Source organism: Lygodium microphyllum, chromosome 21 (assembly GCF_053477565.2).
Source record: "Lygodium microphyllum isolate KBCC chromosome 21, Lygodium_microphyllum_v1.1.10, whole genome shotgun sequence".
Lineage (NCBI taxonomy): Eukaryota > Viridiplantae > Streptophyta > Polypodiopsida > Schizaeales > Lygodiaceae > Lygodium > Lygodium microphyllum.
The window spans coordinates 100,321,318-100,345,764 of record NC_141155.1 but is presented as its reverse complement, the minus strand read 5'-3'; the positions used below and the strand labels follow the sequence as shown (position 1 = coordinate 100,345,764).

General features: G+C 42.3%; 1 protein-coding gene across 4 annotated transcripts; it reads left to right on the top strand.

Moving 5' to 3' along the window:
• Positions 1 to 5,198: 5,198 nt before the first annotated feature.
• LOC148018354 (putative E3 ubiquitin-protein ligase LIN-1) lies at positions 5,199 to 23,966 on the top strand. Of its 4 annotated transcripts, none has more exons than XM_087661264.1 (17): positions 5,199 to 7,001; positions 7,383 to 7,440; positions 7,536 to 7,910; positions 8,023 to 8,222; positions 16,796 to 18,130; positions 18,225 to 18,366; positions 18,566 to 18,823; positions 18,900 to 19,209; positions 19,334 to 19,458; positions 19,573 to 19,695; positions 19,892 to 20,023; positions 20,130 to 20,255; positions 20,397 to 20,507; positions 22,260 to 22,403; positions 22,609 to 22,831; positions 22,944 to 23,060; positions 23,424 to 23,966. In XM_087661264.1, exons 1-16 carry the CDS (start codon positions 6,055 to 6,057, stop codon positions 23,018 to 23,020), a joined length of 4,686 nt encoding a protein of 1,561 aa, XP_087517390.1. In that variant the 5' UTR covers positions 5,199 to 6,054; the 3' UTR covers positions 23,021 to 23,060; positions 23,424 to 23,966. The 4 variants fall into 4 exon arrangements, with proteins under 4 accessions (XP_087517390.1, XP_087517389.1, XP_087517393.1 ...); XM_087661263.1 differs by having other exon boundaries at positions 5,200 to 7,001; positions 18,222 to 18,366; positions 23,424 to 23,965; XM_087661267.1 differs by having other exon boundaries at positions 5,200 to 7,001; positions 22,609 to 22,725; positions 23,424 to 23,963.
• Positions 23,967 to 24,447: the final 481 nt, after the last annotated feature.

Here is a 24,447-nt window from a genome sequence, read left to right as displayed (position 1 = left end):
TCTTAGCCCACTCCCTCTATTTCAACTCATTGTTCATGATAGAAATGAAGGCCCAAGAACACACTCCAAGGGTGTAAGAGCAAGAGGAGAGAGAAAAACCAAAATATTTGATTTCTTTAGTAGAACTAATGAAAATCAGATAGATGTTTTTTTCTCTTTTGTAGAGACAAGATCCACAAGTTTTTTAAATTATCATGCATGATCCTTGCATATTGTGATAAAGGAGAGACCATGAAGAAGCATGCTTGGAAATTTGTCGTTTGGCTATTGATGCAACTTTTTGAAATAATTATACTTAAGAGAACACGATTAAAATGGTGAAGTAAAATATTAAAACAAAACTAAAACAATGAAAAAACGTAAGTGAAAGGTAGAGTGGGAGTGGAAGCACAAGCGAAACTAAGAGGGAAGCAAGAGCTATGGACGTTCAAGCAAAGAAAAGAGAGACTGGTGTGTGGAAACTCCAATAGTCACAATGTGTGGCTTGTCTTTCCTTATTCTTTTATCGTAGTAAGAATAAAGAATAAAAAGTAACACTCACAAGTGGGCCCCCCACCTACAATGTACAGATGTGCAAACAATAAGTGTACATATTAAGTACAATAAGATGAGGAATAGACTTCATCTCATCCCACAACCATCATCTTCCAAAGGAAGGCATAACGTTCCACTAGGAGACTTTTAGTAAGAAAATTTGTTGGATTCTTGTCAAAGTCTTGAAATCTTGACAAGCTGTAAAGAAGTGAGCTAAGAGAGAGAGAGAGATAACTGCAAAAGAGAGAGGAGTGCAGAGAGAGAAGATGAGTGTAGAGGAGAGAGAAATACTAGTCAAGGAGAGAGAGAGAAAGATAGGAAGTGTGAGATGGAAGCCATAAAAGCTAACAGAAAGCTTGAAGATGAGAGAGGCTTTGTATTATTCTAAATAGTGTAAAAATAAAGTCCCTTCTTATATCTTATATATACCAACTAGTGTAATGAGTATTTTCCCACATTTTATTAATCCCAGTTTCTTACATTCTATCCCCACCCAATAATTATTTTGCAAAAATTTTAGTTCATTTGGCTCTAAAATTTGCATATTTTGGGAAGAAAATGTAACTAAATGTAGTGTAAATGATGTAAATTTGCCCCATGCACGCTCTTGAAGTCTCGGCAACATTGACTTAAAACCTTTCCAAGTTACAAAATCCACAAATGTGCATTGGTATCCCTTCAATGGATGGTCATCCTAATGTAATCTTTGACACTTAAAACTTCAAAATTAGTTGAAATGCTACCAAAATAGATGTTGCTAGCCTTCATCATACAGTAAGTAAATATTGATAGAAAAATAGTGAGAGAACAAATTGCAAGAGAAAAGATAAATAAATAAAACTTACAGGACACAAGATTGGGTACAATCTCCCCCCATACATGGGTGAGCAACTCCCCCATGCAGGCATTTATGATTTTATTAAAGCTTTTATGCTAGAAAATAACATTAAAAAGCGTCTCCTTTTTGGGCCTTTTGCTTTTCTTACATGAATGCCATGCTTTCTCTCCAATGTTTCTAACTCTTATCAAATACACCTAAACTAAGATTTACAAAATAATAATAATCAAGCCTTTTAGGCCTTACAAAAAAAAATAGTATCCAAAAAAATAACTTGTGTATGAGCACCTACAATTTCCTTGCACTAAGAGGTGCACAAAAATACAATAATTCCACACTATGAGGCACTCAACTATAATTACTTCCTACGCATCAAAATGTATTTTGACAAATATTTAGGTCGCATAATTGCATTTACTCATCACTACAACACAAAACACATTACTATCCTTCCATATATCTACTGGGCATAATGCGACTAGTATCACACGCAATACTGCATATAATAAGTCATGGATCATGCAGTAAATAGACAATCCACACTAAAATAAATGAAGTATAATTATCTTATTTTCATAGTGAATGATGGTAAAATACCACAATTCCATAGGAGAAATAGAAAAAACCCACACAACACAAGATTGGGTACAATTTTTTTGTATGCATAAGTGAGCATCTCCCCCATGCATGTATTTATGAATTTTATTAAGCTTTTGTGATAAAAAATAGCGTGGAAAAGCACTTTCTTTTTGGGCCCTTGCTTTTCTTATATAAATGCCATGCTTTTACTCCAATATCTCTAATTCCTATTAAATATGTCTAAACTAAGGTTTACGTAATAATAATAATAATAAAGCCTTCTAGGCCTTACAAAATAATCATGTCCAAATAAATAAATTATGCATGAACACTTAGAATTTCATTATGCTAAGAGACTCACAAAATACAATAATTCTACACCATGAAGTGCTCAACCATAAATAATTTCTATACATATCAAAATGTGATTCTAAAAAATATATATTCCTCCCAATTATCTACTTATGGCAACACAAAGCACATTAGTATCCTTCCATCTATCTATTAGGCATAATGTGACTAGTGTCACATGTAATGTTACTGATAACAAGTCAAGAATCATGTGGTAATTACGTAAATGTTAAAAATTATGTGGTGCTAGAGGCACATGTACTAGAGGATTCACATGTAATAGAATCCAGTAAGCAAAGAGTGAGATGTATGTCCTAGCTAAAAAGCTATAAACAATGTACTTGCTTCACTATCAATAATCAAATCTCTTTCATGCTATTATGGTCTCATTCTTGTTCTTCTTTTTCCCCCCATAATCTCTCCTTCTCTTGCTCAACCATGTTTTGTAATATGGTATCAAAACCTCTTTCTTAGAGACAGTGTGGTTGTGGAAGTGTCTGTGTAGAGCTACAACTCAAGGGTTGGGAGTCCAAACATTGGTAGTGTTGTTGACTAAGAAGAAGCATAGTGGTAGCCATTACAAAATATGTATACGGCCTACTTGTTGGCCTTCTCTATTGCCCATTAATTGAAAGGGGACTTGTTGTTGAGGGCGTGACATAGAAGTTGAAGGGTTGCTTCATTCAACTTAGGGCTTTAAGGGGCTTGTTTCTTCATCAGAGACACAAAAGAGAGAGAAAAAGATTAGTTCTTGCTTAAGCCTTAAGTTCAATGATTACTGCAACAGCATCATTTGGCCCAGAATCGATCAATCCATGGCACATGAAAGGCCCGGCCTTTTGACATCGACATGAAAACAATGGCCAACAATGATCAAGGATGTCTTGTTTATTTATACCCTCTTACCCTTCTCTCTTTAAAGCTAAACTTATAGCCTTAGGCTCCAAATTAACCCCTACAACACCTATGTTCACACTACCTTCCTCAAATCTAGTTTTCTTTAAGTCCATGTTCACATTGTCCTCTTCAAACTGGTTTCTAGAAAGGTGCCTTCACACTGTTGTGTTTTAAAAATAGTTTAGCATGAGTCCATTTACACTAAATGTGCAAACTATTTGTCAAAAGACTATTCACACTTGTGAAAGGTAAAATCAAATATTGTAAAAGCATAAAGGGTTGTTTGTATGCGGCTTTTCTCATTGATCAACTCTCTTATGGATTGATTCTCCTAACCAAAGCATGTACTTGATCTAGCATGTATACAAATGTGCTTTCTCTATCATGAAGAAAAACATATGTCTCTCCCTTAGCAACCAAGAATGAAAGGAAGGCTACCTTTGTGTGCCTTACATCTCCCACAATGATGGCATCTTGCTCTTTTGGAGTCACACCTTTCTCCTCTTAGCCCCTTTGGATTTCTATAAGCAAAGTTGAAGCTAGCCTTGCTTCATCCATTGCTACAAAATCTTCCATATGTTTAATAAGCTCTTTAATGTTTTCTTCTTCTCCTCCAAGGAGTTCATGCGAGCTTTTGTTGATGTGAATGTGCCTTTATTGCTCTCTTGGTGTAAAAAAACAAGAAGCCTATTTGCTAATAATAAAACATGCCTTAGTTTCTATTAATTTAAAATAAAACGATCTTGTTCTTATGTCTTTTGGATCTATTATATCCACCTCACTTGGCTCTTCTCACAATAGTATAGGGGGTTTAAATTTGCTGCAAACCTAACCAACCTCTCTTTGTAGGTATGCTTAATACATATGTTTTGAAAAATAGTGGATTAATCTTAGGGATAAGAAGAGAGCCTTATTGTAATTTGTTGCATAAATTATAGCAAGGTATTTTGGAACTAGAGGTTCCTTAGGGATGAGATGTGCCATAGGCTAGATCTAGACTTGCTTACACTTGCTTTGAGTTAAGAATGGAGGTACTTTAGAGAGATACATAGGACATGCTAGTTTAGAGATGTCACTTATGATTATCTCTTCTAGGAGAGATTTGGCCCTTTGGGCTTAAGGCATCCCCTAACCAAATATTCTTGTGGCTCTATCTTTTGGAGATTCATAAACACCACGATGTGCTAACCTAGCCTCAAGCAATCGTAGTAGTGGACATGCATACATGAGATCACAGACACACAACGAGCTTCCATTACCATGTGCCTAGCCACCAATACTAAATCCACCTAGTAGAGGATTAGTAAGGTCACTGCAGATAGGGCCAAAGAGCTATGTTGAAGTAGGATGCTCAGTCCTTGAGCCATGTGGAATCCATGAGACTATATGAGGATATATATTTTCAATTGTTGCTATAGTTGGACATTCTTGAGAAGATTCACTTTATTATGCTTTATCATAAAGGACTCCATACCCCTCTAGCATAGCTAGATGATGGATCTTGTAAATGATAGGAGAGCCTTGAACTCTTGTACACATTGATGGCATCATCATCTTTGTTTCTATATTTATTCTAACATTTTATCCATGATAGGAGACCAAATGGTGAGTATTATTGTTTCATGGTGAGTCACATCATTTTGGCCTTTGGTAGACTCTCTCTCTCTCTCTCTCTATCATACACACACATGCACACACACACACGAAGAGACAAGTCAAGCACCATTTTGGGCTCTAGTAGACTTTTTTTTTCTCTGTTTTCCTTGTGTTTTCTTCTTTTCTCTTCTCTTCACACACACACACACAAAATAACTTGTCATTGAGGCCCCATAGAAGCCTTATCCTTAATGATTCAAGAGTCAAGATGGAATAGGACCTTGTGTAAAGGGTGCTATAGCCAGTTTGGACTGATACACCTAGGCATTAATATGTAAAAGGCAGCAATGGAAGAAGAGCCAACACCGTGTCACACAAAAACACGCCATATATATCCATCCGTTTAACAATGAGCCTTGAGGAGAGAAGAGAACCTTTGAAATTGGAAATGGGAATCTTGAGCTCGCGCTAAAGGACGAGCAGCAACTTCTCGTCTGAAAGCCCAACTCCGATCATCGAGGGAGCAACAACCGAGACGGACGCCCCTCGCATTGCCGCCGGATGGCGACCTCTCCTTTGAAAAAATTGCAATGCAAAAAAATGCAAAAAGAAATTGAAAAGAATTGCACTTGCAATTGCAATCGAGAGAGACATCTAGACAGGGACAATCAGGGATGGATGGGTTGTGAATTAGGGAGCCGGCCAGATTGACGTAATTCTCGAAACACTATCAAATGGGTGTGTGTCACTCTGAGAGAGAGAGAGAGAGAGAGAGAGAGAGAGGGAGTTCTGATTCTTCCCTAGAGGCCTAATCGGTTTCTGGTTTGCATAATGAGACGCTCCGAGCTGACCTTGGATTGAGTAAGCAAGCATCGTTGATCTTGCCTGGCTTTCCTCTGATTAATTTCAATCATTGACTCGAAAGAGAGGGAGATTAAGCAGGGAGGGAGAGAGTGAGAGACAAGACAGGGTGTTTTGTCTCTCCTACAAGGAGAATGCCCTTTGGGTTTGCATCCGTAGATGGTATCAGACATCTTCAGATTCAATACCCTAGGAGGCGCAGCATTGCATCGACTATTTTCAATCCCAGCACAGGTTGTTGAATCATTCCAGCTCAGACTCTGAGCTTTTTCCAAGCCTTTACAGATTGTTTTTTCAGGTTTCCTGAACAGAATAGACAAATCCTTATCAAGTGTACTGCTGTTCATTCGCGTGACCCTGCACTTGATCATCATCATTACGTTGCCGCCACTGAAAAGATGATGTCTGCATCTGTTCTGGACACAGACTCTGCGGCGGATGCTCTCATTTCTGTTGTGAGCAGGTTCGCATTGAATGCCCTCTTAGACAGTGAGCAACGGCGGCAGCACAAGGAGCTTTGTGCAGAGAGGTTAGCAGCACAGGACAATGTCGAGGTTCAGTATGCAGAACAGGCAGTCCTAGCCAATCTTGACTGGGGAATAGATGCTTTGGAAGAGGCCATATTAACTAGCAATGAAGAGACGAAAAGGGCGAGGCTGCAGCACGCAGAGAAAATGTTACAGGTAAGTGCACTGCTTGATAGTCGCCACACAACAGCAGGGGTGCCCAATTCTTACCTCTCAGCCTGGGCTCATCTTAATCTTGCTCTGGTTTGGCAATTGAGGGAGAATGATCAGAATGCAGCAGCTCACATACTGGAAATGTTCTTGGTTGAGCCATTATACTCAAGAGTGGATTTTGCCCCTAATTTATGGGAGCAGCTCTTTCTGCCCCACCTTACTTCCATCGTTGCTTGGTACACAGAACAAAGGCACCTTATTCTCTCTTCAATTTTGCCAGATAGTGATGAGTTCTCCTTCTCAAGAGACGATGCCTCCTTCAATGTGTCAGAATACAAGAACTTCTTGCCGAGTGTTAGCCCAGAACAGGCTGCTCAACTGCAACAGCTGGAGCAGCTTTATCAGGACTCTCTGGATGAAAACACGCGTCTATATGCGAGATACTATAAGGATTGCATCAATTTTGATCCAGCAGTCAATGCAAAGAGGAGTATGCCCCTCATGCCCATTGCGGAACCTCCCATGACACCCATGCATGAATTGAGTCACATTCCTCAGTGGGTGAAATTTGGGCCTCAACCACCAACCAGTGCAGGTTTCTCTTATAGCAATTTTGGTGATCTTACCATGGGTTATAAGAACAATGGCCAACCTGCAGCTTCCACGTAAGATCAATTCTTCTGATTCGGTTCAAAAAGCACTTCAGCTTATAAGTAGCTTAGCATTCTCATATCATGAGGTACTGCTGAAGGTTTGTATCCCAGTTTGATTCTGACTTGTTAAATGCTTAGTTCTCAAGTGCTTGATGCAATCTATTTCATTTATAGGGTAACTTAAGCACTGGAACTTAAACAAACGGTCATTTTTGTCAAGAATTAATGCTTGCCAAGACATGGATTTAATTGGTCAAGATGTTCAATCATTGGACTTTACAAACAGTTGTTTTCATATTCAAACTTACATATAATGTTGAAACAACAATCAAAACTTGGGAATTGACTAGTTGTTTTAGTTTGCTTTTCTGACAGAACAGTAAATTCTTACAGATACAATGAATGCAAAAGCAAGCAAGATGTGCAGAAGTCAACACATAAACATCAAAATGTAAAAGCTTGCGTCTTTCTTAGCTGTGCTTGTTGCCAGTAGTTGATTTTCCTTGATGAAGGGTTTCATTTTGGGATTTGCTTTCTGGTTTTCAGCCCATCTGGGAAGAGGAGCATGAGCCTGTAGCAGATACATATGAAGATTCAGAGAGTACAAATCAAGATGTATACAAACAGCATTTCAGACAGAGGTCTAGAGGAAGCCTGTACAACGTGAATATTGATATAGATTCCCTGCCGTCTAGTAACTTAAATGGTGTGCCAATGGAAGAGAAAACTCCAAGTTTGGTAAATAACCAGAGTGTCTCTGGACAAGTTTCAAGGCATCACAACCCACCTCAAGCCCAATCTGGTAGTTCAAAGCCTCTGGTGGCACTATTTCAAGACCATGACACTGTTGTCTCTTCTGCACAACCATTCTCATCTGAAGAAGAGTATTCAAGCTCCTTGGAGTCGGACATAGTAGCGCAGGTATAAAAGCAAAAAAGCAAGAGTATTATGCAACTAAGACTGCATGTGGTCTCTTTCTGATTTGCATTCATTTCTTTATTTTGACAGTTCAAAATTTGGTCACCGTGATCAGGAGACGCATCAAGAAGATACAGACTTTGATGAAGGTGGTGTTACGAATGCGCGAGTCTATGGCAGAAGCAGACAGGAAGGAAATAAAACAAATATTGAAGCTACTGAACCTAAAGACAATGATGTTGAAGTACATGAAAGAAAGAAAGAGAGACAAAACTGGGAATCTGAAGATAAGCAAAGGTCACCAGTAGAAATCAGGTCTCTCTCTCTCTCTCACACACACACACACACACACACACACACACACACACAGTCTCTCTCTCTCATTTCTTTTGTTGAAGTTGATGTATATTGATTAAGGAAAATCACATTACACATTGTACCAAATGGTCACATACGCATATAGCTTATTGTCATGGTGATGATATGGCAGCATGCAAGCACCACAAGTTGTTGTACACTATGACAAACATGGCTGCATGTAAGCCCCATGCTGACACTTGTGGGAACTTCTGTCTGAGGTCACTTAGCCTTTCTAATGTCTCTGACCACCCTTATCCAAGTCACTTGCTGTCCCCATAGTGAAAAGCTGCCCCACGAGTGGCTCTTGAAGCCTCCCCTCCAAATTTTAGCCGAGAGAACCAGCAAGAGCCATACTGGCATATCCTATGCATGGATAGGATAGGTCGCAAGTGAACAAAGAGCAGAGCTTGGTCACATAGGGATCCTCCTCTTTGGTGACCCTACCAAGGAGGACCAACCAAGTGTTTGAGAGGGCAAGAGCCTAGACTTACATGAACACACCATGTGAAGATAGGTGTCCAACCAAATGATGCACCTAGTAAGACTTGTCCCCACAACCTTATGATTATGAGCCGTAGTGCTAACCACTAGGTCACCACCTTGGGGACTTCATTTTAATATTCTAAAGAGCATGACTACAGTTTCTGGCTTACGAGGTTCCAAACTGATTCACCCATGATTAGCAAGGTAAGCAATAGTGTTTGCTTTTGGTTCAAACTGTTTTGATATAAGGCAGTACCCAGGAGTCATATTTGGAGTATGTAGATGACAACTTGGCTAAAGGGCAAGAGGGTTATGCAAGAGCCAACAAGAACAAGAAGAGACATACATTGAAGCTATACATGTGTGGACAACAAGCTAAGCATAAGGGGATGCCATGCACCCACTAGCACTTGGGTCTTAGAGACAGGAGTGGTAACCATGAATGCATTCCACTATGGGTGAAATGCAAAACCAGGAGTAAAACGTGTTTGTGTTTTGAAATATGAAATGCTTTACACCAGGGATGTTTTGCCTACCTGTTTCACTCTGAGAAAAAGACCAATTTCTAACTAAAATGTTGAATTTTATATATATATATATATAAAGTGTGTTATTTTGCTGCTTCATGTGGCATTTCACTTAGGACTTACCCAAGGGTAAAAAGTTTCATGAAATGCAATATTTCAGGGTGAAATGTTTTGCGGTTACCTTTTCACACGATTGGGTAGTATGTGATAAAGTCCATCCAAGTCAAGGGACTTAGGCTGGTTCCACACCAAATGGAGGATGCCCACTTTGTAGGTATTAACCAATCAAAGTACTTCTTTAGGGGGTGGATGTCCACAATCCTTTACACATTGGAGAGGACATGACCTATTCTTTACTTGCTAAACAGGTGAACTCCCCACCCACTTTTGGATAGGGAGTCTCCCCCGTCCAGTTTGTAAAGTGACAGACAAGGGTGCACTTTTTGTATTTGCAACCAATCAAAACAATTATAAACATATTATTTGTGCATTCCCATACTTTGGGCAGGGGTTGGGCGTCCATCATTTGGTGTGTAATCAGCCTTAGTTAGCCACGAGTTACACATTGTAAAGTTTTGATAAAGTCAATCTAGTTCAAGGGGCCAAGTTAGCACCACAAGAAATGCAGATTGTGAGTTTGGGTGCACCTTAACTAGGTTACGAGGTGGTGCCGTTGGGCATTGCACAAACCTTGTCATTATTGGAATCCCCTTTAACCTTGTTACACCCAGTTTGAATGAGAATCAAGTCCGGGTAGTTTGTTCATTTCTAGGATTAGATGAAGTTTAGGGCAGTGGACCGTGGTGCAAGTTGATATATGACTCTAACTAAAGTGTGGGCTAGCCTATGAAAGGTGACCTAGATCAGTCAAGCTTGATTGAGGTTTTGTGAGAGGAAGTGATGAGTGTGCTTCTTGCTCCATTTTTTCGTTGAGCACGTGCATGTTGAGTGCTGCTCTTGCTGCCCTGACTACATAGTGTGGAATTCTGTAATTTGTGCCAAGGGTGACAGGGGTTGATGTGAACCATCACATAGACTGCTCATGTGAATCATTAATGCTGCATGTTGGTTGCCTCCCCCATCATTTGCAATTGGAGCTTTTGTTCTTGTTTATCTTATTGTGGCTTGTTGTTGAGCTATACGGTGTTGTGGGAAGCTTTGAGATTTCCGGGTGAACTCACCAAAAGTTTGAAGCATACTTTGTGTTTGGGCACTTTAGGCAAATTGACCTCTTGGGTGCTTGGGCCACTTCTTCTTTGGGTCCTCTTATAGTAAGTGTAATTGTGGCTGCCATACCATTTGTCTATATGCAAATATATAGACATGTTTGTATCTCTGATTATTTTACTTTATTGCTCAATGTGTCTTCCCTTGATAGTAAGTGTGTGAGTAGCAGAAGAGAGGAATAGGGAGAGTGGGGGAAGAAATACAATATAGATGTATTTACAATGAGGGAGTCATGGAATTAGTGACAGATGGAATAGGGGGACAGTGGATGAGAGTGGGTGCTGTACAAGCAAGACAAAATTGTGATGCTGTCAGAGTGCAGCGATGCGGAAGCGTGGGACCAAGATTGAGGGAGAGAGAACGCAGAGAGAAGAAAGAGGAAGAGACTGTGGAAGATGAAGATCTGCTGTATAAAGTGTGCTGTATACAAAGATATGTAGATATGTACACGGGCGCAGTGCGCGGGACTGTGTGTCTCCACCTTGACGATGTAACCTGCTGTTCACCTCGAAGTCCGCTGTAGTCTGCACGATCTCCAGCCTGAAATCTGCAAACAGAGATGTAATCTGCATGAATCTCCAGCCTGAAACCTGCGATCAGAAGTGTGTGGAAAACTGCAGAAGATCGGCTATAAATAGCCAGCCAGAATGCGCCCAAAATAGGCAGGTCGGCTGCATTAAATGCAGCCGATTGGTGCAGTACAGTCAGATTGCCACGTGGCAGTCCGACTGGTCAGTCCGACCAGTCGCCGTACTGTACGGCCAGGATTTGACATCGCTAACACCCCCTCTCAGAGCCTGGACAGGGCAGAAGCTCTCGGGATCTGGCACGTCTCCGAAGTAGAGCCTGGGGAAGCGCCTTCGTAAACAAATCGGCAAGATTGTCCTCCGTCTTGTAGTACTCCACAGCGATGGTCTCATCCAGAAGCTTCTCTCTGATGAAGTGGTACTGGATCTCTATGTGCTTCGTCCGGGCATGGAAAATAGGATTCCGTGCCAAGGCAATGCAACTCTCATTGTCGCATTGCAGCAAAGTAGGACGAGTCTAGGGGCAGCCAAGCTCCTCCAACAATCTCCGAAGCCACATAGCCTCACATGTGGTGGAAGATGCGGCCCGATACTCGGCCTCAGTAGACGAAAGGGCTACTGTGGGCTGCTTCTTGCTACTCCATGAGATAACACCTGCACCCAAGGTAAAACAGTAACCTGTAGTAGACCGCCTGTGGTCCACATCACCAGTCCAATCCGAGTCGCTCCAACCTGCAAGTACAAGATCCGAACCACCTGTGCCTGCTGGATAATGAATCCCTAAGTCAGATGTCCCCCTCAAATACCAAAGTATCCTCTGGGCAGCCTGCCAATGCACCGTCTGAGGTTCACTCATGAACCGTGCCAAGAGACCAACAGCAAAACAAAGATCAACACGAGTGTTGAGGAGCCAAATCAATGATCCAATCAACTGACGGTAGCGGGAAGCATCTGCCAAGGGAGAATCTGAATGTGAAGTGGCCTTCCAGTTCGGATTCGTAGGAGTAGAAATGGTCCGACAATCCTCCATCGCAAAAGAAACTAAGAGCTCCTGTACATATCTCTGCTGAGAGATGAAAATCCCCCTCTGAGACTGATAAATCTCATGGCCCAAGAAGAAGTGGAGTAGACCCAAGTCCGTCATCTTGAACGCCTGATGTAAAGCTGCCTTCGTCTCTTTGACCTTCTGTGCATGATCACCTGTGATAATCCAATCGTCAACATACAATACAAAAAGCACACAACCAGCCTCGGAAGTGTGTACATAAAGCTGCAGATCGGCCTTGGAGTGCCGATATCCCAACTGTGACTGAAGGAACGAGTCAATCTTCTCGTTCCATGCACGCGGAGCCTGCTTGAGGCCATACAAGGCTTTCTTCAACCTGTAGACTTTCCCATCTGAAGATCCAAAGCCAGGAGGTTGCTCGACATAGATCTCCTCCTTCAAATCACCATTGAGGAAGGCTGACTTCACATCCAACTGGTAGACAGGCCATCTCCTATGGCCAGCTAAGGCAAGAACAGCTCGAATAGTCGCCATACGAGCAATGGAGGCAAAAGTATCATGACAATCAATCCCTGGGTGCTGTGCAAAACCTTTAGCAACAAGGCGAGCCTTGTGCTTGTCCAAAGAACCATCGCTAAGGTACTTGGTCTTGAAGACCCATTTGACACCAATCACCTTCTTATGAGATGGGCGAGGCACGAGATACCAAGTGCCATTCCTCTCAATAGCCTCCAACTCGGCTTCCATAGCTTGCTTCCATGGTGCGGACTGTAAAGCCTCCTTCACAGAGGTGGGCTCTCGATCCTGCAGGCAAACTCCTGGTGAATGCCTTTATTTGCACAAAAACGAGCAAACTCATTAGAAACAAATTCACCACCCTTGTCGGATCGCAAGGTCTTCAATCGCCGGCCTGATCGGTTCTCCTCAAAGAGAAGCCAATCCTTGAAGTGGGAGAAAGCCTCCGACTTCAACGCCAAGAAATAGGCCCAAGTCATCCTGCTATAGTCATCTACGATCAACATGAAGTATGAGCTCCCTTTCAAGGACTCGTTCCTCATAGGGCCACAAAGATCCGTAGATACAAGCTCCATCGGTGAAGTAGACTGCCGCGAAGCTTTGTGGGGAATCGCATCCCTATGCTACTTCCCACGAATGCAGGAGACGCATGGCTGCTGGCTCACCACTATATCCGGTAACCCTCGAACAAGCTGTCCACGTGATGCTCTCCGAAGATAATCATAGTTGAGGTGACCAAACCGAGCATGCCATAGCTCTGACTGTGTCTGAGAGGTAAGAAGAAGAGTAGGGAGGGCGGTAGAAGACGTCAATTTGTAGATGCCGTTCTCCTCATATCCTGATGAGAGAACCTTCCTTGACCCACGATCAAGGACTCGCACCGAATCACTGTCAAACTGCACCAAAAGTCCAAGTGAACAAATCTTATGAACCGAAAGTAGATGATACCCTAAACCTGGCACATGCAAGACCTCTGAGGTATGGGTACCACCACGTCCATCTGGAATAAGCTGCATCTCACCCCGTCCTGCAATAGACACCGAAGAGCTATCTCCAATGAGAATCTGCCCACGCGAAGGGCGCAACTGGGCAACACCAACTGATGAAGGAGTCATGTGCCGGGAGGCACCACTGTCAACGATCCACTCTCGAGCCTGAGGAGCTGTCATCGCAAGATCAGAAGCATTTGGTGTAGAGTCCTCAATGACAACTAGATGAAGAAACGTAGCTGATGAGGGTGCAGCCACTGCTCCAGAATCCTTCGTGTCCTTCTTGTTGGTGTCCTTCTTGTCTTTGTCGGGGCAATCCTTCTTCCAGTGGCCAGTCTTACCACAAATATGGCATGTGGATTCTTTTTCCTTGTTCTTCTTTGACTTGTTGTCCTCCTTCTTTTGGTCCTTCCTCTTCTTCTGAGAGGCTTGACCTGTCAAGGCTTCCGACTTGGAATCATGCTGTCCCTTCAGTTGTTCCTCTTGGTCCAAGACCATAGGAACCAACTCTTCCCATCGAAGAGTGGACTCACGCCCCGAAGCAATAAGGGCATAGTAAAAAGCACCGAATCGTGGCGGCAACTGGGACAAGAGTGTGATCGCCATGTCTTCGGAGGAAATCGGCTTCCCTGCATTCTAAACCTGCATCTGAAGCTGTCTAAGCTTGTTGATGTGCTCCTGCAACGAAGAAGACTTGTTCACGGATAAGGTCCGCATCTGCACCTCCAAAGAAACCCGCTTCATAAGGGTCATCCGGTTATACATCTGGTCAAGCTCTAGCCATATCTCCCGAGCCACCGTCAAGTGCTCGATGTGGGCTATCACGGCTGTAGTACAAGACAGAAAAAGAAAAGAACGAATCTGGGCATTCAGTTTATCCTAGTGAGATTGGGCCTTGGCCAACTTTGCACGAGCATCGGAAGAGAGTTTGGACTCATCTCTTACCGAGGGCCGGTTGATCTCCTGTACAAGCTCTGCCAAATCGTAGGACTCAAGGATGGCCAACATCATCATGCGCCAGATGCGGTAATTGTCGCCATCAAGCTTTTGATCTGCGGGAAGAGCCGGTAAGACAGGCACCTTCCGGTCCATGATCGTTTGGAACTCCAAGTCAATCTCTGTAGACATCTTCACTTGTAATGCCTTCTCAAACGCAAAAGCAGCCCCCTCTGACTGTGAAAACGCAGCCTGCTAGGGCTCTTTCTTCCGCGTTCCGTACCTTCTTCACCCGCCGGAGGCGATGAAAAAAGCAAAACCTGCACTTGAAAGCTGAAAACACAGCCTTCCTCCTCTTCAAACAGCAGTAAACAGCAGCAAATCCACCAACTGGACTCCTTTCCTGCGCGCCCACGCTCGCTTCAGCCTTGTTTCGATGCGCAGCCCTCCCGCTTGCCCTCGAACGCTGGAAACGCAGCCTTGTGTCGCGATGGAATCTCCTCTTCGGGTAGGTTCTTCACTCAGTCAGCCCTTCTTCACTGCTCTGATACCATGTCAGAGTGCAGCAACGCGGAAGCGTGGGACCAAGACTGAGAGAGAGAGAACGCAGAGAGAAGAAAGAGGAAGAGATAGTGGAAGATGAAGATCTGCTGTATAAAGTGTGCTGTATACAAAGATATGCAGATATGTTACGGGCGCAGTGCGTGGGACTGCGTGTCTCCACCTTGACGATGCAACCTGCTGTTCACCTCGAAGTCCGTTGCAGTCTGCACGATCTCTAGCCTGAAATCTGTAAACAGAGATGTAATCTGCATGAATCTCCAGCCTGAAACCTGCGATCAGAAGTGTGTGGAAAACTGCAGAAGACCGGCTATAAATAGCCAGCCAGAATGCGCCCAAAATAGGCAGGTTGCCTGCAGCCGACTGGTGCAGTATAGTCGGACTGCCACGTGGCAGTCCGACTGGTTAGTCCTACCAGTCGCCGTACTGTACGGCCAGGATCTGACATCGCTAACAGATGCCGCCTGACAGATATAGGTGGTTGGGCATAAAAGAATATGATCCTAAAAGGTGCTTGGACCAAAATATGCACATACACTAAAACCAGCTTTCCTCCTCAGATAGGGTGGTAAATAACATGATTACGCACTCACATAAAGTGAAAATGCACACTTTACTACTTTAATCTTGGACATTGGACAACTTGTTGGCTCCAAAATTGGTGTCCCTTGCGATATTTCTTTATCTTATATTGAAAATGGAAGGAGTACAACTGAGATCCCCTAATCTCCTCCACTTATCCAAAGTGCCTCTTGTCAAAACTGACCAGCAAACCTCCAAACCAATTTGCCCCTTGGTTTGCTTGGGATATAAGAGGTTCTTCCATTCCTTCGTAAGTCTTCAAAACTTTAGCCAAATCCATAAATCAACATCTTTGATTTGACCAGTTTGCAGCCTAACAAAGTAGAAGTTGGTTCCATTGTATCATCAAAAGAGAAAGCTACTCCTATGAAGGTTATCAAGTTCTCGATTACTTCGTTGACACGATTAGATTCCACTTGCACACGTGAGACCCTCCACTCTGGCAACCATGGAAGATTATCTGAAGGGCTCTCCTCCCATCTCCTGGCTCGCATGGCAACCCCACAATCAATGACAGGCTCTCAACATCCCTCTCACTTCTTGTTTTTTTGCATTTCTTGAACCCCTTCAATCACATTGCTTGGGCTTAACACATATGCATACCTGAAAAAGGCTTTAGGGAACCAAGCATAGGCATAGTATCTACTTGCATTCCTGGTAGTTAGTATCTTTATCCAATGATTAGTCTCTGTGGTGTCATAATGACATCAAGCTGCATTAGGCTATCTTTTCCTTTCTTCCTTCTCTCTTGCTGGTAAAGCTCAAGTCTTTTGTTTGTTAATGGGTTTAGCGAAGACAGATGTAGGTAAAGCTCAAGTCTTTTGTCTATTAATGGGTTTAGAAAAGATAGATGTAAAGCATTAGTCTTAGAGAAATTGAGCTCCTACTAATTATGTCGGTTCGTAATTTGGCTGCATCTCCCTCTCAGATTCCATTTTGTGTTGGTCTCTTTTCTCTCTTTGATTTGAAGTTCTTACTACAACAAGAGTGAAGATTGACCTTTTTTAGATCAATGTATGTAGACCCTCAGGAACTCTCTCCGTTATTTTTTTGACTTTTTTAGTTTGCACAAAGCAACTATGGTGCTACTACATAGAAGCTAAACTGTTGTATGTTTATGGTAGGCCACTTGAGGACTAAGCCGTTAACACTTTTATCATTCTTGCTGTTCCAGTTATGCAACCACAACCAATGTAAAGGATTCAGGACAAAACCTTTCAATGCTGAACCTGCCTGATATATCTACTCCAGTAACTAGGCCTCCAAAGGATTTTGTTTGTCCCATTACAAGCCAAATCTTTAATGATCCAGTCACCCTTGAAACAGGCCAGACTTATGAAAGAAGGGCAATTCGAGAATGGCTGGACAGAGGGAACACAACATGTCCTATTACTCGTCAGACCTTAAGAAGTACATCCCTTCCAAAAACAAATTATGTCTTGAAGAGAGTGATTGCAGGTTGGAAAGAGCAGCATCCTGAGTTAGCCCTGGAATTTGGCTCTTCAGAAAACTCTCCATGTCTTCCTCGACCGCCACATAGTTACTCTGTTTCCACTTTACCCTTTGATCAAACATTGCCAGAAGCAATTGGGTCTCCAGATAGCTTGAACAGCACTTCATCCTCTGACAGTACTATTACTGCAAGGAGAAGGCCTCATACCAATGGCAGATCAGCTGCTGTATTTCCATCCACAAGAAATGCCATTAGCCAGGATTACCTACAAGATCTTGTGAATGAGCTTAAGCCAGCAGTAGACTGCATTTGTGATTCAGATGACTTGCAAGAGTGTGAGTCAGCTGTGCTTACAATTTCCCAAATATGGCAGGAATCTAAAGGAAATCAAGCAATTCAGCTGCAGTTGTCCAAGGAGGATGTTGTCAAGGGTTTCATGGAGGTACTTTCTACGTCAGATATTACAGATGTGTTAGCAGCTGCAACATACATTCTATCAGAGCTAATTGAGAGAGACAAGTCTGTTGCTCAGACGATTGGGCAAGAGGATCCAGACTGTGACTCTTTTATTGGCCTGTTAAAACGGGGGGTTGTACCTGTGACTGTTCTGCTGTACCAACTATGGCCAACATCATCTCAGTCAGCATTCTCTGATCTTCTTCCATTGCTTATATCTGTTTTGAAGCAGTGTGAGATTGATTACTCTCCTTCTGAAGAACCGTTCCCGATGCATATTGGACCAAAGGAAGCAGCAAATTTGCTGATAGACCAGATGTTCACAGCAGCGGACCATGATACAAAGTCTGCTTATGTACATACTATCCTTACTATGGATGGTCTCTCTCCATTGGTTGATAGTTTGGAGGCAACAAATCTGGAGGAGCGGATCAGTGCTGTTTCAATATTGCTATGCTGTATGCAAGTAGATGGGAGCTGTCGCAACTATGTTGCTCACAGAGCTCAGTTAACTCCAGTTTTGGAGCTTTTGCATAGTAGCAGTGAAAGGGGACAAATGATCACAATCGCATTTCTTTCGGAACTTGTTCGACTTAATAGGTAATAAATTGTTGCTGTGTAGTGCTGTTGTACTAGTTTTAAGTGCTAATTGCTTGGGCAAAGAAATGTTAACTAGGGTCTGTTCTTTCAGAAGGTCTATCAACAATCAGCTTCTGCAGGTGATCAAAGAAGAAGGGTCTCTCAGCACAATGCATGTCCTATTGGTACATCTTCAGAGGGTTCCTCATGAACACCGTCCACTTGTTGCAGGCCTTCTCCTTCAACTTGACTTGCTGGTAATATAATGAATTTTCTGTAGAAAACTCAATGACCATTATGTGTTTGCAATTGCACTGACTTCTTAGATGATTCAAAACTGCATCAATTGAAAGCATAGACACACCATTTATCAACATGCTCGACTTCAAGAACATGCAGTGTTTTGCATGTGCACTGGAAAACAAAAAGTCACCATGCAAATGGATGTCTGCACAGGTCCCACCAAGAAAAGGGAGCATGTATCGTGAAGAGGCAATTGAAGTTCTTATAGAAGCTCTTGCTAATAAAGATAACATAGTGACTTCAGTGGCAGCAGCTGAAACTTTAGTTTGTCTTGGAGGACAGTTTTCCTTCACTGGAAAACCCTTGATGGAGCTGTGTTTGCTAAAATCAGTTGGCCTTGATCAAGGCTATAACGCCCTTATGAGATCAGAGAATCAGTCACAGCTAGAAGGGGATTTGCAAGTGAATAAAGTAAGTAAGCACACCAATCAGCACAATACAGTTCTGGTAGGTATACCTGGATGATTTATCTTCTGTTTGCCACCAGGATGAGGAGGAAAGAGCTGCCAAAGAGTGGGAGAGGCGGGTTGCAGGAGCAATTGTCAATTTTGAAACTGGTCTAATATTTGAGGCCCTTGGAAGAGGGATGAAAAGCCAAAACTTGGCTCTCTCAAAAGCATGTACAATTGCTGTGACATGGCTTGTCCACATGCTACTTGTGCTGCCAGACACAGGAGTTCTAGAGAGAGCATCTAAAGCTTTGATTTCAGAATATATTCGCAAGTTAAAGCTATCAAAGGAAACAGAGGATAAGGCCTTTGCAGTTATTTCCTTAAACAGCTTTCTCAATGATCCAGGTATTAGGTTACTCATAAAAGTATGACTGGCATAACCCCCAAATCCAACCCAACCAACCCCACCCCAACCCCCCAATTGGAATCTGCATACAGCTAATGCATGGATTCAATGTTTGAGTTATAGAGGGACTTCAAGAGCTTGTGCAATGTGCGAAAGACATCTGTGGACCGCTAAGGCAGCTCAAAGGATCCCTACCTATGGCAAAGGAAATACTTAAAAAACTGATCAGTAGTCCATTAGTGAATGCTGTAAGTAGATTAAATTTACAGTTTGCTGTTGAACTTTCTTGGAAGTAGCAAGTGTCATTGTTGCATTATAAAAATTTCTTTGAATAATGGTAACGCGATTCAAATCTGTTGCAGCCTGAATTGTGGACACATGAAGATCTAGGACCTTCTATTGACGTCAATGCAAATGGAGAGATTCGTTGTCTGGCTCATGCCGGTGGAAGATTGTTCAGTGGTCATTCAGATGGAACATTAAAGGTTTGACGTCATCTAATCTTTCCCTGGCTTATCACTTTTGTAAAAGTCTGTTGCCAGGTTCTAAAATTGGTAATGGCAACAGCAATATGGGACTCAACCCAACACCTATAGGCATGCGCTGATATTGTGATAAAATGAATTATTTTCTGCAAATATTCTAATTCATCACTTGCGGTTTGTTGGAACTCATCTGAAGGTTTGGGATTCTAGAAAGAAGATTCTCAGTCTGATTCAAGACATTAAGGAGCATCAGAAGTCAGTTACATGTCTGTATGTGTCAGCTGCTGGTGACCAACTTTTCAGTGGCTCTCTTGACAAAACAATACGGGTATGTTTCCACAATCATAATACTGGGAGTTGTATAGGCTCACCCAGTTTGGCTACTGGATATGCTGAACCTGCACATGATCTCTGGTTGGTTTTTGAGGTGACAGGTGTGGGCTATAGGAGCTGAAGAAATACATTGTGTCAAATCTTATGACACAAAGGAGCCTGTACAAAGCCTTAGTGTCAATTCTGCAGTATTCTGCTTTGGAGCACCACAAAGCACTGGTGTCCGAGTATGGTTCATTTTTTCTGAGGACAAGAAGCCACATTCATTTTTGAAGTCATTCCAGTTAGCAGTTTTCAACTTCATCTATATTCTAAGGTAAATCCTTGACAAGTTGATACTCACTTCAAGTGGTCACCTTCTTTGGCAGATTCTTCAGGGTGCTACAGGTATAAAGACATTACCGCTGAATAAGCATGTCCAAAGTATTGCCATGGCAGAGGGGAAGCTCTTTTGTGGTTGCACTGATAACAGCATTCAGGTGATTTTCCGTATTTGGCTTTGATACTTACTGAACTTTGAGCAACCATGTTGTGATGCTGAAAAGAAAACAGAGTTAGAGCACAACCCAAGACCCTAGCACATGTAAGAACTCCCAACTCACTGATAATCACAACACACCACAAGTGAATAGACAAACGAAATCAGGGTCCAGCTCATATAGAAAAAATATACATAGCCTCCTTGTAGCTCCAAAGGGGGTACAACATCAGTTTTTAAGCCACTTTCTCTGGAACACAGTATATAGGAGCGTGCTGCATGTCCACAGTTCACTCTTTGAACTTCATGCCTACAACACAGAGGAAAACTCTTCAGCAATGTCTTCTCTTCAGAGACAGTGAACACAACACAACTTTCAGCTTCAGACATAATTGCACCTCCATACTCAATAGTCCTCATCCAAGAATATCTAACTTTCTACCTAACGTTCACATACCAAGAGTATCAGCATCACAATCCCCTGCAAGTTCAAAGCAAGCGAGAGCAAGTAGAAACTCTCAGACAACCCTTCAGGGAGACTTCAATTCGGAAACCTCACAACCCCACAAAACTATTCCCGAATCCACGAGCCATCTCCACACTTCCATGTATACAGTTTCAGTTGTTGGGCCTTTGACATGAGCATACATGGCCTTTCTCACACTCTTTAATTCCATGAACTCTTTGTCTTCTTCACACCAGCACTCCAACTTCAGCTTCTCAAGCTTCTCCACTTCACCATCTAGCCATCCTCGACACCTCCACTCTCATCTTTATGCTTTTCTCATCCACATTGATGCTGTCAACCTGTTTCTTTGACCTGTCCTCCCTTTCAGCAAGTGTCTCCTCCTCTAAATAAGGCTCTAATGGAGCTTTAAAGCTTGTAGCTTTCCCACCTCCTCCACAATAGCCTTGCTTGTGTGTTTTTTTCCCAATAGGGCATGCTTTGCTTGCCAATTCCTCTTCCTTGCTTTTGTGTTGGCATTGGTGTCCTCGCCATCACAAAAAGCATCATCTCTTTCACTTTCTCTGTCTTGGAAAGCAATGTAGGTAGCCACTTGTCCACCACCTTTTCCAGCATGTGCTTTCAGTGTTGATTTAGCATGGCACTGCCACATCAGCACCACACCATGTAGGGAAATCCTGGCCCCAGTATTTGCCTTATTATGTCATCAGCTCCCCTTCAATATGAGGTAACATGATATACCTGTTATCATGGAGTACCATGAGTAGGAGTCCGTCATAGGCAAAAGAGTAGGCTGACATTATGTGATGAAGCTCACTAATCTCGAAACTGACCTCATCTTCATGGTCTTTCTCCTTCCGTGCTATCTTATACAACTCTGTGATGACACACTTGCTTCCATTGCAAAGATATCAAGCCTTGAACTTGTGCACCAACCATGGCCTTTGCACCATTGAGCCAAAACCCGTGAATGTCTCTAATAGATATATGCTGCTGCATGCAAAACCTTGCTAGTCATGGGAGAAAACCCTAAACTCTGTCCTACTGAAAACACCATGTCTTATCCATGCATCACTGTCCCATCCTCAGTCCAGTTAGCTCTCAGGAAAAAGCCTCACAATGCAAATCATGTGGTTTATGGAGCCATTGAAAGGAACTAAGTAGAAAAGGCAGGAATTGCAAAGTAATGTTTCTTGTGTTGTGTAGGTAGTAGCATTTTCACAAAAACAGTGTGATCTTATGTGAGTGATTGTGAGCCTATCTAAAAGTGTTTGCTTGAGAGTACAGGATGTGGATATGGCAGGAGGACCACCGATTGTCATCCAGCAAGGTGTTCGGACATTGCTTGGTAAAAAGTCTATTTATGGGTTACAAATATTTGATGGCAAGCTCTACTCTGCTGGATCAAGTGTGGATGGTATGGCAGCAAAGGTAAGGGATGAAGTCCTTTTGTCTTGTAAAGTCTATGCCAGTGCTTGGTTTCAGGAATGCCATAGTTTAGAATTGATTGATGATGTCAGGTTTCATCAATAATCGTGAATGTCTCAGACCCAAACAAGCAGCTAGATCTTTCATGAAAGTCAGCTGATTAATATTACAATCCAAACTCTTTACTCAGATGCAGTAATATATGCAGGTTTGGAGCTTGAAAGACAGGACCTTGATAGGTCAATTAGCAGCAACCTCAGATGTCCGTGCCATGTTTGTGAATGATGAGTTCATTTATCTTGGTTCAACCACTGGACATATTGAAGTCTCTCTCTCTCTCTCTCTCTGTGTGCGTGTGCGTGTGTGTGAGAGATTGACTGTGCATGCATATGTGCACGTGTCCACGTGTGTTGGTGCCCACGTGTGCACAGGTGCGTGTGGTTCCTCTCACACACACACACACACGCGCGCGCCTTTCTTTACATCCATATAATGTGCAAAATCTGTCCAATCTCTGATCATAAACATAATTGAGCGTGGCAGGTGTGGCTGAGGGAAAGATTGGTAAAAGTTGCTGGAATGAATATTGGCAGCAAAGTGACTTCACTGCTAGCTCATGATGGTGTACTTGTTTCGGGATCGGATGATGGAAGGATAAGGGTATACCAATATCATTTAGACACAATCAGCAGCAACTTGCATGTTGGGCCGCATGTGCTTTCATATAAGGATTGAACACGCACACACATACTTTATGCTGCAAGGACTGTAAGCGAATGGTTCTTACAATGCATGCGGTATTTGCAGAGGTTCCATGCCATAAGCAACTGCACGTTTGGTATTCATATTTGCATGCCATAGCTCACATTTGTAGAGGAATTTTGTAGAGTAGGGATTGTTCCTTACTGGTTGTGTGAAGGATTGCAGTGATTATTACAACTTGAGCAATGTTGGAAAACAACATTAACATAAAGTAAAGTGGGCCTGACTAATCTGCTTCTTGTTTGTCACCTTTCCCTGCAGAGATGGACAGTCAGTGGTTAAAGCAATTGCCATTTCTGTTTCGATGAAAAGAAACAACACAATTCTTTTATTTCTAGCAAAGACATACATACATCACTGGCAACCAGGACCAAGTATAGGAATTGGTACACATAATACATCGGTAACTTATATGGACATAGAAACTTTTACTGTGTGTTAAGCAAGTACTTCAAAGAGCGAGTTTACTTATGTAACTTGGTATTATCTGTAACATTACAAGCCTACAAGTAAGCCTTATATATGCCAATTCGACATTCTTCCCAAATAAAAGTAAGTATTACATATGCCGATTTGGCATTCTTCTCAAATAAAAGTAGGCATTATATATGCCGATTTGACATTCTTCTCCAATAAAAGTAAGGTTTATATATGCCAGTTTGACCTACCGGTCTGCAGCGATTGCACACGCTTGCAACAAATGTGTGGACCTTGACAGCACTTCATGTAATGCAACATTTATTAGTTATTCTCAAAATAGCCACCCTCCTTTGAGACGGCAAAGAATTATCGCTGATGAGAGTAGTGATGCAATCATTTTTCCAATTTGTTTCAAGGTTGGTCAAGTATCACTAGTTTTGTGTCCGTGAGATTCATAAGAGCAAGGATGGGATATCATACTTGTAGCTTTGTTAAGGCATACTATCATAGGTCCTTGGGCATTCTACCCCCCTACAAACAACTTAATTACAAATTTGACAATTAATTTTCAAGATTTGTCAAGCTTTATGCAAGCCAAATATAGCCATGACGCATTTTTGTCTCAACTTGCTAAATATGGCTCCAACTTTGAAGCTCGTCTAGAGATAAAGTCAAAGGCAAGTTTCTAGACTATCCTATTTTCATATTTCAACTTAACCTTGCAAAAGAATAAGGGAGATGTAAGTGGAGTTACTTCAACAAAATCATATGGTCTTTTGTTGTGGCCAATTGAGCAAAGAGGTTTAGCTCCTTTCCAATCTTAAAGGAGTCTAGAAGAGGTCAACAAACTTCAAGTGTGATAAAT

Excerpts from the sequence above, each read along its gene's own strand:
- LOC148018354 (XM_087661263.1), top strand. The coding sequence starts at position 6,055 with ATGATGTCTGCATCTGTTCTGGACACAGACTCTGCGGCGGATGCTCTC. Across the intron at positions 8,223-16,795 it reads AGGTCACCAGTAGAAATCAG|TTATGCAACCACAACCAATG; the intron begins GTCTCTCTCTCT and ends TTGCTGTTCCAG. Across the intron at positions 20,256-20,396 it reads CACAAAGCACTGGTGTCCGA|ATTCTTCAGGGTGCTACAGG; the intron begins GTATGGTTCATT and ends CTTCTTTGGCAG.